At 40.0% G+C, this 14697-nt stretch overlaps 1 protein-coding gene across 1 annotated transcript in view; it reads right to left on the reverse strand.

The window, feature by feature from the left end:
- The window catches only part of LOC310950462 (RNA-binding motif, single-stranded-interacting protein 3-like), a 131562-nt gene that overhangs the window by 92313 nt on the left and 24552 nt on the right, over positions 1-14697 (reverse strand). The window contains exon 2 of the mRNA XM_083918287.1: positions 1-70. This exon is cut by the window's left edge and continues 109 nt beyond it. Within this exon, the coding sequence (XP_083774413.1) occupies positions 1-70 (70 nt within the window). The remainder of the gene's footprint in view (positions 71-14697) is intronic.

Raw genomic sequence — 14697 nt, forward strand, 5'->3', positions numbered from 1 at the left:
CTCCACCTCCTCCTCCTGTGGTGCCAGGGCTGGGCGGAGCCATGGGTTGAGGGGGAGGAGCATACGACTGCTGCAGAGATCCAGAGAGAAAAAGAGAGGTCACTTCAGGTCACAATATAAAAAATGTACCTTGTATACTGTTTTCTGTGTCACAATAATAAAAAATGTAACCCTTGTATGTTATTTGGGTCAAATTGACCCATTTCAAGTTTTTTTAAGAAGAAAAATGGTATGGTATAAATTCTTTTCTACTTGAAACTCATTGGCCTTAGCTTATTTCATGTGCTACAAATGTACAAACAAACAAAAAAAGTGAAACACATGCTACTATTCCCCACACATTTACATACTTCATATGGTCTTCAGGTCAGTTTGACACATAGCATACACAGAGACACATAGAACAATGCCCACACACACTGACACAAACACACACAGACATGCACACACACTAACACACAATCAAAGAATGTTACATTATTATAATCTAAGCACAGATAAGTTTGTGCTCTCACTGTCCACCACTCTTTACCCTCTGTCATATGTCCGACTCCACCACCGACACAAAAAACAAACCACACTCACTGACCTGAGGGACACCAGAGGGTCCAAAAAAGTGAAGACCATACAAGGGTTAATAATGACAAGAAAATATATTTTTAAATCCTGCCACTCATTCCTACCCATCAAACACAACTTCTTCTTTCTACGGAAGACTTTGGAATAATCTCTTCTGCATCAAGTCCCACATCAATATCTTGATTCGACAGGAAGCACATCAAATTAAGGAAGCAGAATGTCCGTAATTAGTAATGCTCATTATGATCATGGTTTCAAGTTTTTCTACAGGTGCTTGTATCAATTATGTGCTGCATCTTAGCAGTAACTTCTCCAGCATTAGCAATTTCAGTGGGTTCAGTGTCTTGCCCAAGGACACTTTGCCGATCTTTCGAACGGAGGTCGACCCACTCTACCTCTGAGCCACAGCCGCTCTTCTGGAAAGGTCTTCTGGTCTAAAACCGAATCCCAAAATGGGATCCTTTAACCTGTTCTCTCAAGCAAGCAGACCTGGATCAAGTTACATTTTCTTCTAATGATATTTTTGCTTGAAGGTACTGTCAACTGTAAACCACACAGTACTGCACATTTACTGTGCTTTAAGACCTTTCTGTCAAGCACCCCGTTACGGGTGAGCAAACCTGTGTTTAATCCAGACGTGGGCCCTTTATCACCCCTAACTTACTCAAACATTTCCTAGCTGCCTCCACTGTCCAATTACACAGCTCAATGCTAACTAAATGACTTAATAAGATGACCATTTCTGGCAGGGAGGAAGGGCAGTGTGAGGATTAATGAGTGTTTGGACGATGGGTTCAGAGTGTGCATCCAACTCTGCCTGCCTGCCGCCTTAGGCAAACTATTAGGTTAAGTTTGGAGGAAGTAAACAAGTCCATTGGCTCACATGACAACAGTGTTCAAAACACTGTCTGGCCCCTTGATGTTTGGAGCAAAATAGCCACACTTGCTTGACAAAGAAATCTGGTCTCAGCATTGGTCCCACTGTAGGGAACTGGGTGGAACAAGTTCAAGAATGCGCTGCAGTTTGAGAAGATCACAGACCTGTTTCACTGTGTGCCACAATGACGAGTGAGCGAGTCAGGGAAAGGATGTAGAGGGAAGGGAGAGAGACAGTTGAGACAGGAAGTGTATGCGCTTGGTTGTATACTGTATTTGCTGGATGTATGCGCATGTGTGTACAAAATACTAGTGAGCGTGTTTGAGCTTGTGTGTGAGAGCCGGTGTTTGTGATAATGACAGGTTGCCACCACACAGCTATGTGGAGCCTGAGCCAGCTCTGATATTAATTAATTACCTGTACTTCCTTGAACTGGCACAACAATTCCTGACACACACACACACACACACACACAGCAGACATGCAGCAGAAAAAGGAGATGCTGCCTGTGGAGTAGTGTCACTTGCAGGCCAGTGCCTTACATTCACAGCCCATAATGAGCCTATAATGTAGTGGCTGTGACAAATACAACTCTGTATAACCCTTACATTTGCAGTTTGGACATTTTTCCAGAATATCTCCCAATACGGGCTACACGGTGGTGTAGTGGTTAGCACTGTCGCCTCACAGCAAGAAGGTCACAGGTTTGCATCCCGACCTCGGCCTTTCTGTGCGGAGTTTGCATGTTCTCCCCGTGTCTGCGTGGGTTTTCTCCGGGTACTCCGGTTTCCTCCCACAGTCCAAAGACATGCACGTGTTAGGTTAATTGATGAGTCTAAAATTGCCCGTAGGTGTGAATGGTTGTCTGTCGCTGTACGTCTCTATGTGCCCTGTGATAGACTGGCGTCCTGTCCAGGGTGTACCCCGCCTCACGCCCGATGTCAGCTGGGATCGGCTCCAGCACCCCCGCGACCCCGACCCAGGGATAAGCGGTTGAAGATGAATGAATACTATACTGGCTGAGAAAATATTGTCTCTGGGTCTGCAAACAACTGACAATACAAATGTGAAAAATGCATCAAAGTATTGCTTGAATTGACTGATGCAATTTTAGCTTAGTAGCACTAAACCTAAAGTACAGGTTAATGGAACCTCAATGTTTTTAGAAATGATCACTAGAATAACATTCAGTTGAAACATTTATTTAAAAACCAAAACGTGTCCTGGTGGCCTTAGAGAATAAGTCAAAGGACCGCCAAAGTCGTTAAAATTAACCCTGTCAGGACCTTGAGTACTTGTAGCCTACATCATTTCATGGCAACCCATTCAATAGTTGTTTAGACAACCCAAAAGTAACAACCTTCAATGGTGCTGGAGGAAAAGTCAAGTATCAACAAACACAATAAGGTATATCCACTGGGACAACAAAACACATTCATGGCCTCAGAGAACCATCTCCTCAGTCGCGCTGCTTGTGTTTCTAAAACATCAGCACATCCTTAAACTGCAATGTGTCAATATTATTACTGTAAATAAAGACAAGAAAATGTTGTGATATCCCGAAGCTGTATTCTTATTAAAGACAATTTTTTAGACGCATTGAGCAAAGCATCAAACTCCAAATTCCACCTGAGGAGCTGCTCAGTGCCCAGCGTGTGCAGTTTGTACTGAGAGGTGCGTGTTTCCATGTGGTGCCTGTGATCATGATAATGAAAACCTCACTGCTTCAAAGCCTTAACTGTGTCTTAACAATGGGTTTGTTTACCGACCACATTTGAAAGATAACATGGATACATGTTTGATGCCAAATGTCAGATACAAATAAAAAAACTCCAGGCTGAAATAGGAAAGAGAAATATCACCAGAATAAAAACCATAACAAGCCAAAGATAAGACACATTTCACACATGCCGACACATGCAAGATATGCACACACACACACACGACCAAACAGGCAGCATTTATTCACACACTCATTGTCAGCCATATCTATGTACATTTTATTATTTTTTTTATTTTTATTGTTTGCACAATTTAAAAACATTCATAAAAATTACAAAAAAAATTACAAATTATAGACTGTGCAAGAAGAGGAAAAAACCACAGAGGGCTTATTTGAATCCGCCACCAAAAAACAATTCACAAAGTTATTAAGGTTTCAAAATTCACAAATACAGACAATAATTGAAGTAATGGTAAACTTAAGACAAAATAAGTTTAAGTAGCAACAACAAGAAAGAACAATAATAATAATTTCCATTTAAAAAACAACAAAAAAAATGTGTGTTTGTAATACGTAAGGAAGTGTGTGAATGTGTGTGTGTTCATGTTAAGGGTGATTATTTTACTGTATTGACCCCTGAACAGGTAAATTACCTAAAAACAAAAAAAAAAACATAGACAATACATGAAGTAAATAATTTACAAAATGCTTTTTTAAGCATCTTTTGTAACACTCTATCGAGATACATTTATTAGCCAAATAGAAAAAATCATTCCATAATTTGGTTCCCTAAAATGACAATTGAGAATTGACCTCTATGAGTGGGAAATTTAGGAGGATGAAGATGTGATGATTTACGAGTTGAATATGAATGTAATTGTGAGTAATTGTGCTCTGGAATATTCCCTTCACTTAACCTTATTTTGTAAATAAAAACACATATTTGAAAAATATTTATGTCATAAATGGTAAGAATCTGGAGTTTCTGAAATAAAGGGGCAGATGAAATATGTGACTCTGATCAGGTTGACATCCTAACATAACGTTTCTGGAGGACCGAAATTTTGTGAAGAGTAGTCGGAAAAGTACCCACCCCCCAAATGATATTACAATATTGAAGATAAGAATAAATCAAGCTGTAATATAGTGTGAGGATACACTTGAGATGACCAACCCTCCTCGTTATACCAATAGATTTCCTAATTTTTTTTACTAATCCAGTCAATTTATTCTCTCCAGTTTAAACTCTCATCAACAAAAATTTCCCCAGATTTTGTACTTGACACTTGAGTTATCTCAACAGACTCAATTATAATCTTAGAAAAATCTTTACAGTAGGTTTTAGTACCAGTGAAAATAATAAAATTTAATTGTTTTATATTCAAAGATAATTGATTTAATCTGAACCAGGTAGCATAGGCAGATAGACCAGCATTAGCATCTCTTATCAATGAATCAGAATTTGAATGAGAGAAAATGAGGGTTGTGTGATTTGAAAACCTTACTGGAGAAAGGATATTCGAAACATTAGACAAATCATTTATATAGATAAGAAATAATAATGCCTAACACACTCTGCAGGACCCCGCAGAGTAATTTGGCTTTGTTAGAATAGCAACCCTTAATGCAAACAAACTAACTTCTATTTGTGAGATAATTATTTAACCATTTGTAAGTAAGATTATGACAACCATATTTTTACATTTTTACTAATAAAATATGATGATTAGCTGTATCAAAAGCTTTTGAAATGTCAATGAAAATACTACAGGTACATTTATTGTTTTCAAGTGCAGAGACAACATTGTCAATCAAGCAGAGCCATATAAGTGGAATGATTTTTTTTGCAAAACATACTGGTGTTCATAAATAATTGAATTTGAGTCTAAATGAAAAAGAATCAGTTTTTATACAATTCTTTCCAATATTTTTGAAAAACATGGCAATATACGGTAGATATGGGTCTATAGTTACTAAAACAACATGGATCATCTGCTTTAAACAGAGGTATAACTTTGGCATTTTTAAATCAAATCAAATCAACTTTATTGATATAGCACCTTTCATACATGCAGCCCAAAGTGCTTCACACTAAATTAAAATAAAACAAACCCCCTTGACATCCCAACTCCTTCAATCGTGTTAGCACACACACACACACACACACACACACACACTACACCGATACCTACCCCCCACAAACACAAAAGATAAAATTAAGTTTGACTGATATATACCGAGTGAGGAAACACTGACTACCCCGACTCAGGCAGATAGGGACCCATACCACGGCCATAAAGCCCTGAGTCAGGACTCCCCAACTATCCAGGCCCGGACAACCCCCAGGACGGCACCCCCGCAGGCAACCCAGACAGAGCTCTCGGGGTTGAGGGGGCCCCATGAGGAGAACAATGGAAATCCTCAGGCACAATGCCAGTTTTCAAAAACAGAGAAAATGTATAAACAAGTGGTTGTAAAATTGACTCTTTCGCCTGTTTGACAAGGGATACAGAAATATTGTCATGACCAGCTGAGGATGATTTTAATTCCTCAATTATGTCACTTATTTCTTGGATATCAGGAGGCTTGAAATGTGAGATAATAGGAACATTAGTTGGAATAAAGTCCAAGGGATTACCAGGACAGGCAGGTATTTTGTTAGCCAAGTCATCACCAATATTAACCAAAAAAAACATTTTTCACGAGTTGTTATATAACTTCCATCATCCAAAAAGACTGAAGGAAACTTGGGGATAGTCTTTTCTCTTTGCAGCAATTGGTTTATTACTTTCTTAATTCATTACAGAAATATTTCTTTTTTGCAGATCTGATTGAATGACCATGATTTAAAGCAGAAAAAGGCCTTTCTTCACCCACACATACACATATACCTAGATGTCCAGGTATGCACAAATGTACTCCTTCCTCTCACTCGCTGACACACACACACACACACACACACACACACACACACACACACACACACACACACACACACACACACACACACACACACACACACACACACACACACACACACACACACACACACACACACCTGATCAAAGGCCTTGCCCAGGGAACCTCTTTCAGCCAATTTGTGCAGCTGTCAGGGTCGGGCTGATAGTGAGCTGTGTATGTAATGTGTCAGAGACTGTGATAGGGAAATCCTTTGAAACATTGAAATCTCTCTCTCTCTCTTTGGCATCCACGCTTTCTCCTCTTCCCCCTCTCTCGCTCACTGTCAAATTCGTCTCCACCATCGCTCAGTCTCTTGTTCTTTTCACCTCTACCCTTCCACTTTCCACATACTCGCTCTATAACTCTTCCTCCCTTGACCCCTCCCTCCTAGTTTGGCTCTTTTAAGGATTACTCTGCAGTCGGAGTGTGTGGACTGAAAGCTGCCTCTCAGCTGGTACTGTTGACACACTTAGTACAGTGGAGCAGCTCACGCAGTGGGAAAAAGGCTCAGAGGCAGAGACACAAACTGTCACACAAAGCAAACAGTCACAGGGCTTTCGTAGATTTCATGCACAGCTGACCCTGCAGCAAAACATTGCAAAGCTTGGCTGTGTGGTGTCATATATGTGCATGATGCTGACTAGCTAATGAGTGTATGTTTGTCTGGTTAGTGAAGTGCAAAGAGGTCATAGAACAGAGGAAAATACTTTAACTGACTTATTCTCAAGACATTGTAAAAATGCAAAACTGAATATTTGATATGTTTTTTTGTAATAAGATACAATGCAGCCAACACACACTAAGAAAGGCTACTTAAAGTTGTTTTTGTCTTTAATACATATCATTATTGAATCTAACACATATTCAATCTCTATGTCTTTGAAACGGCTGTTGAAACGGATAGAGGCAAAGAGTTTACCTGCATTGGCTGATAAACTACTGTAGCTGGCTAGCTAGTCTTTAGTACCATGCTAGCCAGCAAAGAACATGATGACTGTAACTGCCTACATGTCAGTTAATTTAATTCTCATTTATTTATTTATTTTGGTTCCTACCTGCCTTCAGTTGAGGCGGGCACATTGTTTGTATTTCTTTCTACACGGTATCACTTTAGCGACACACCACCTGGCAGAGCATGACAAGGGAGAAACAACGCGGTCGGTTGTCTCCACACTCCGTAAAGTTGATGTAAAGATAAAGAGTTACGACATTAAATGTAAACAAAGAAGACAAAGACAGAAGAAAAGACAAGATTCAGCCCTTTGGTAGTGTGCAGCCTACGAGGTGTGTATTATTGGTGTATACGTGTAATCATTAAGCTGCAAGCTCTGAATTAGCAAATGTATATACCTGACTATTTGTTTATTTTTACTTTCTTTAGTTCTCACGGGTGAATAAACCCTGTTTTTTAAACGAACTCTGGTCTCATGCTATACTACCAGGAGGAGCTACACTGACACTCTTTGAGCTGCTTTCTTGACCGTTTACTCACCTACCATTTTGTTCCCAGGGTCATAGATCATTTTTTTATCAATAAAGAGTTACTGAAATGGAAAACGCTCTCTGAAATAGCAAACTTGCTAACTGTCAGCTATCAAGCATGTTACCTGGGTCATTAATGGGACAAGTTCAAGCAGTTTATTAAGAAAACTTAATTCTGACATCGTCTCCTGTCTCATGGCTGTCTGAAAAATGTTTTGTGGGGCAGTTTATACTCCACTATAGAAGGGTTAAATAAAAGTTGATAATGCAACACAGATAATAAGCTACAATAGTTCCCTCCATTTCGGACTCCTCAGCTCTCTGTCTCCAGATTTCATATTTCTGTATTTACTCTAGACCACATTTGTGGAATTGAGTAGAAAATTGATGTATGTATGTAGTTCTGGCTGTTTGTACCACTGTTTTGTTGTGTTTTATTTTGTTAAATAAAACACAACAAAAAAGTCTCTTGTTCTTTAGAAATAATATCTAACACAAATGAGCATTCAATCCAACATCAGCACATGTTTAAACATGGATTTTGACGGATATTTCTTTCTGTTCTCCACAATATTCTTATTTTTACATACAAATAAAAAATATTAATCCAGATGCTCAACTGCTTGCTTCAACCATTATCACAACTCTATTCCTATCAAAGAAATTGAAAGCCATTGCAATCCATGGTGATATATACTATGTTCCAGGAATATACAGGTTAAGCAGGCTAAACATCGTCCCCTGAGTTTTGTTTCTATCATCAACTCCCCCAATAATTTGTGCGGATTAACTTTGCACGTCAGGATTTTTTAATAAAATTTGGCTGCTTTAAATTGTCATTCATCCCCTTCTGTGAACGCTTCCCTTCCTCTCTACCGTTCCACTATTTTATTCAGGGCTATTTAAGATTCAGAACATATCAAACACCTCACACACACACTCGGATGTTTGCAATTAAACTAAGATCCATGCACACACACACACACACACACACACACACACACACACACACACACACACACACACACACACACACACACACACACACACACACACACACACACACACACACACACACATAGGGCTCTTAGGTCCCTAAAGAGTTCTGTTCTTTCCAAACAATAAGTGGCTCAAAGCCCTTTCAGCTGACCCTACACACACTCACATAGAACCGCATCTCAGTTTTTCCAGAGTTCCGGTAAATGTACATTGACCTTGCTAAGGTCAGGTTTCCCTTGCTATTTCCAGCAGTAATGATTTTAGTTATTGCACACTGATGCTCTCTCTGTGTGTGTGTGTGTGTGTGTGTGTGTGTGTGTGTGTGTGTGTGTGTGTGTGTGTGTGTGTGTGTGTGTGTGTGTGTGTGTGTGTGTGTGTGTGTGTGTGTGTGTGTGTGTGTGTGTGTGTGTGTGTGTGTGCCCCAGTGTGTTGCTGTTGTGTCCGTGCACATTAAGCTTTGTTTGATCAAGAATGAGATGCAGCAATAAGAAAGTGTAACACAGAAGCATGGCTTGCGAAATTGCGATAATGACAATGAGTCCATTCATCTGCTGCTAACTCTTCTTTACATTTAACAAGGCTCATCTCTGGCAATATGCTCCTCTCTGTGCATTTAATATGATGCAACGCTTTTTTCTATTCAGATGGGAGTGTATACAGAGACATTAACAAAGATCAAACTTAGTATTCAGTCAGTCCATTTAAGATGAAGGGATGGAAAGACTTGCTAAGTGATGGTAGAAATGAAGTAGAGTAGAGGAAAAGAAGTTGCACAGTCCCAGAGAGGGGTGAACCTTGGGTGAAAGGTAGGAAGGAAGGGGTAAAGAAATGGGAGAGAGACAGCGAAAGAGAAGGCACTAGAGAAAAGAGTCAAGAGATGGTGAAAGAGGGATGGCTGATGACGAGAACTGAGTGAGAAAGGTTAAGGGGAGAGAGGATTGGACAATGGAGTAGGAAAGAGGGGGATATGGGAGAGCGGGTTGTTCCGGCCCCTTCTGATGCTTCCTGAAACACAGAGGAAAGAATGCGGTCTATTTTTGGGCCCAGCGCTGAGATTCTTTCTTACTCTCTGTGCCTCTAAACACAGCAGCGGAAGGGTTTAAGGAAGAGCTTATGAATACATTGGAATGGAAACATGGCTCCCAATATACCGTCCCCATTTAGAGATTATACAAGCAGCTAAATTAAGCCTTGGCTAGTGCTTCTGTCGGAAACCTTGAAAAGACAACAAATCAGCTTTTCAGGAACTTACAAAAACAACTTCATTGTCAAACTGTCATGGTCTTGTTGTCCAGAAGATGTGGCCTCAGGGCTTTGCAATCACCACACAGAAAAAAATGTATTGGAATAAAGGGAGGAAAGATGGAATATTTATATCAAGTGGAGCAGAGGAGCAAAGGGGAAGGCAGAAAGTTCAGTTAATGCTTTGTACAGGTATAAATAGCCGTCTTGGAAACATGCCTAATGATATCCAATACAGGATACGTACAGGCTTCCAAGTATCAAGTTGAGGAATGAGTAGGCCAGAGGTATAGCCTGTGATTAGTCTGGAGAGTAAATTATACGTGGGGAAATCACATCTGAGGGTACTTTAATAAAATCAGGTCAAAATCCAGTTCCAGGAGAAGCTTGGAATTCCAGAAAAATGTTTTGCACTTCTTTAGGTTTGTTCTTACGTAGTATAAGTACACTGATATTCAAGTAGCTGAGAATTAAAGCAGTCATACATGGCATCTGCATGTTTCATTAATTCATTAAGACTTTTAAAGACTTATTTTCATGCCAGTAACAATAATGTACCTGAATAAATCTGCAGTTTAAATTAATGACCATGCAGTTGGGGTGATTTGTCACCAGACAAAAACACATCACACCACCCACTTTATTTTACAAGTGCACCACTATACTATGCCCCTGTACCTATACCGCCATAATCATTTTAATTTAAGTCTGTCTAAGTTTTCCAGGACCTGCAGACACTCTGCAGTTTCAATCTGCAGTCGGCAGAAATAACTGGATATCATGTATCAGGTTTCATCAGCTTCGATTTGAGATCATTGTAAGGTCAATCAGTATGGGAAAAAGATCACTTTAATTAGAAATGCAGAAAGTTGACCAATCAGAATGTAGTCTGCATGAGTTATTTCATTTCCACAACATTTGTACGGCTTATAAAAGGAAATTTAAGATGTAACATAAAGCAGCAACTGTATTTCTTCTGAAAATAAAGTAATTGTGCCTGCATTTCTGAAGTAACAGTGCGATAAAGCCACTTGAACTAACGCTGATCCCTCATTCTGCTGTTTTATGCTGTCCGCCATTACATTTCATGTGCTTCCACTTTCTATCTCTTTAGTCTTCTTCTTTATCTCTCACCTCTCCCCTAATTTCCTCTCCTCTCTCGTTGCTCTCTTAGTACCCTTCCCAAATGACTCCCCCTTCGCCGGTTTCTCTCTGTCTCCTCAGAAGATCAGGTCGCCTAGGTTGCTTCCCAGTGGAACGCCGTGTTCTGTGTTAACATCAGCAACAAAAGCATCAACAACACTTGGACTGTCATAAACAAATTGCACAAACATCCCAGGGGGACATCTAGTTTGGGCTTGGTGCTGACTGACCTGGTGGGAGATAAGGAGATGATGGAGAGGCTGCGGTGACGTTGCTGAACTCTCAGCAAATTCCTGTGGCTGTTTTTGAAAAGGTCAGACAGAGGGGAGATGCAGGCTATGTGTGAGTTCACAGGCAACTGTTTAACTGGAGATTGATTTAGTCTGTGTTAGGCTCCAAGGCCATTGTTCTTGGGGTCAAGGCTGCGTGTGTGTGTGTGTGGGGAAATAGACAAAACTGATCAAAATGAGCAACAACTATGTCTATATTTGGGTATATTCTGTATGTGTCAATCTTGGGTCAAAGTGCAACCGATTAAAAAAAAATGTAATTAACTGGGATCATGTTATTTCTCAAAACTTAACCATGTGTTTTAGTTGCTTACCCTAACTGTGTTTTATATTCCATAGCACAATCTTTCCCCACCCTAAACCATATTGTGGTTTACATAGATAGTTGCCGCAGATATTGCAAGGAGTGATGTTACTTGTCAACAATGACATTTTTGTAAGCGAGGGGTTTCCCCGCTTCACAACATTGGATGCTTCATGGGCTTGTCACTAGCAGCAAACAATTTCTCCTCAATGACCACTGACAAACTGAGAAAACAGGCTACACTCTCCTACAACCACGATGGCTGCACCTGATCGGATGAACACTTCACTTGTGGGCTGTCTGCTCCTGGATTTTAAAACAGACCAACATGACGACTGGTTTGGAAACTTTCTGTTCTATTACTTCATTTTAGATTGACAATGGTAGGTTTAAAATATTAGAGATGCAGTGATTCACACTGGATGCCCATGATTTGCATAAAGTAACCTTGACCTCCAATTTATGTAACTGAGGAGCAGGCAACTTGATGCCCCATTGCCCAAAGTCGCTGCCACGCTACCACAATGCGTTGTACAGCTGCTCAAATTGACAAAAAAATGGGCAGTGGGGAATTGACAGCTCCTGTGGACACATAGCATTATAATTTGAGAAATGTTGGCATTTGACATATCTGGGGTTTTTCAGAATCATCCAATATTTACAGTCTTGTCAAGCAATAGAGTTGGTGCATCAGTGTACCAAAGATGGGGGACTCAAGTTTCAGACTCTGGTTTCACAAAAAATGTGACTTGAGACTTTACTTGGACTCAAGTTTTGGGACGCAAACGCAATCTTTTTATTTATGTGCTTTTTGGAAAATTAACATCAGGAGCAGAAAGTCATTATCTCCCACCATGCGTAACTTTACGCATCTGGTGTGCGAGCGGCCACACTTGACAGATGACACCATGGCGAGCACATCACCTGCTGCTGACTGACCAGGGTGAAGTTAGTTTAAAGTTGTATATTGGATGGATATTAACTATTCGAATATCCAACTTTAAATTAACTTCACTCCGGTCTGCTGCTGCAGTTTCATTACGGGCTGTCATATTGTTTGGCTTTAATACTTTCACGCAGAGCTAAAACAAAAGAATCGCCAAATGCAGTGCCTGTGTGTTAAACTCAGCTGCATAACCTATAAATGTTAGCTTCCTACTCATGTTTCAAGCGAGATTCATTTTAAGATTGGCGTTGGTTGAATTACAAATATTTGAAAAGTGTTTTCTTGCCGGTGCTGCCATCATCTGCTGGCTAATGCCGTTAAACAGAGAGAATTACACGTGCATTATTAATTTCATCTAAAGGCAAGTTCACATAACAGGTTTATTGTTTACCATGTCACATTAACGTTACTGCCTTATTAGCATTTTTATTATTTTTTATTTATTTAACCTTAATTAACAGGAAAAGCTCGCTGACATTGAAAATCTCTTTTTTCAGAGTGTCCTGGCCAAGACCGGCAGCAGCACAACTAACAACATTTCTTACACACATGATGAGCAGCCAATACAAAATACATGCCTATAATACAATAAAAATATATAAAATAACAAGTGAAAAAAGCATATATATCAAAGTAATCAACCATAATCATATATATATAATGCAGAATATCTACAGCCGAATGTGTCTGCCTCCAAGTTATTTAAAATATCTTTAAAATCATCCAATGAGAGCAGGACTTGAAGTTTCAGGTTTGTCTTGAACTAGTTCCAGGTAAAGGGAGAAGCAGACTTTGTTTATTTACAGTAGATTATAAGATGTCATTAGTCGAGACCTTGTGTAATTATACAATAAGGTTGCACTCTAACTCTACCTTACTGTTCATTAAAACATAAGAGACTTAATTTGGGCATGCTGCTGCTGCTCTCACAGACTCGAGACTTGACTTGGACTTGCAAAAAGTGACTCCTGACAATCTCTGTAGCGTACCCTCAAACAGGAAATTGATGTTATGGACACTCTCCTGCTGTGCTAATAGGTCTGGAGCTGGCAGAAAATGGGCACCCACTTCTGCTACTAGCTAAGATGGATCGATTTCACTCCTCCCAGGCCTAACCCTCGAGGACAAGTAAAGCCCAGTTCAGACCAAAGATTCACGAAGAGACAAGGTTAAACCCGCAACTACTAGCAACGTACAGGTCTGCAACGTTCTGAAACCTGCCAGTTCAGACCAGTTAGACAAGGTGAGACGGTGTATCCTCTCCATAGCAACGATGCTCTAACATTCGACTTTTCAGGCTTTTTTTCGTAGTTGGATATCATTTGTAGCATCTTCAAATATAAATGAGGACGAAGATAGTGAGCTACTTGCTACAGCTGGTTTTCTAGTTGTGATGACAGTGAAAATAACGTTTTATTTCCCTGATTCACCGCTCTGGATTACGATGCTCACTCTCCTTATTCATTGTATTGCTCGCTCGACCCTCTCTTTCTCTCTCTCCGTGTCTTTTTTTTCTCTCTATCTCTCTCGCACATTCTTGTGCCTCCGTCCAAAACGGCCTGTTCAACCAGCTGACAGTTTTTAAGTGACCTGTCCAACGGACTTTGCTATGAGTGGCTGTTGCAACAGGTGACATGGAACAGGATTTAGTCTCATCGTGAATCTTTGGTCTGAACTGGGTTTAAGTCTGCCAATGCACATATTGAACAAACAGTATGTACTATGCACATCCTGTTTTAGATTTAATTCCATATGTGCTACCTTTGCGTCTGAAATAATCACAACAAATCTAACCTATGTTAAAGCAGCTGACCTTGCACTCTCTTTCTAAAAGGAATAAAACACCCTTCCTGAGTGACGTCCGTAAAAATCATTCCACTGCATTATACTTCAAAACATACGCTACATTCTTCCTTTTTAATTGCATGACCTCTAGCATGCAAGTTACAAAAAAAAAGGGGAGGGGGGCATATTGAAGAGAAGCTATGCACAAAGCTCCTTTATTATGTATATTTATGCAAATGACACATTAGTTTATTCAAAAAAAGTGTCTCTCGCTCCTCCTCTCGTTGCCCCCTGGTCAGTGTTTTAACCTGCAGTATGCATGAGCAGCAGCAGACAGGGTTCATGATCGGTCTTCTGCAGACCTAT

Source organism: Echiichthys vipera (genome assembly GCF_963691815.1).
Source record: "Echiichthys vipera genome assembly, chromosome: 8".
NCBI classification, from domain to species: Eukaryota; Metazoa; Chordata; class Actinopteri; order Perciformes; family Trachinidae; genus Echiichthys; species Echiichthys vipera.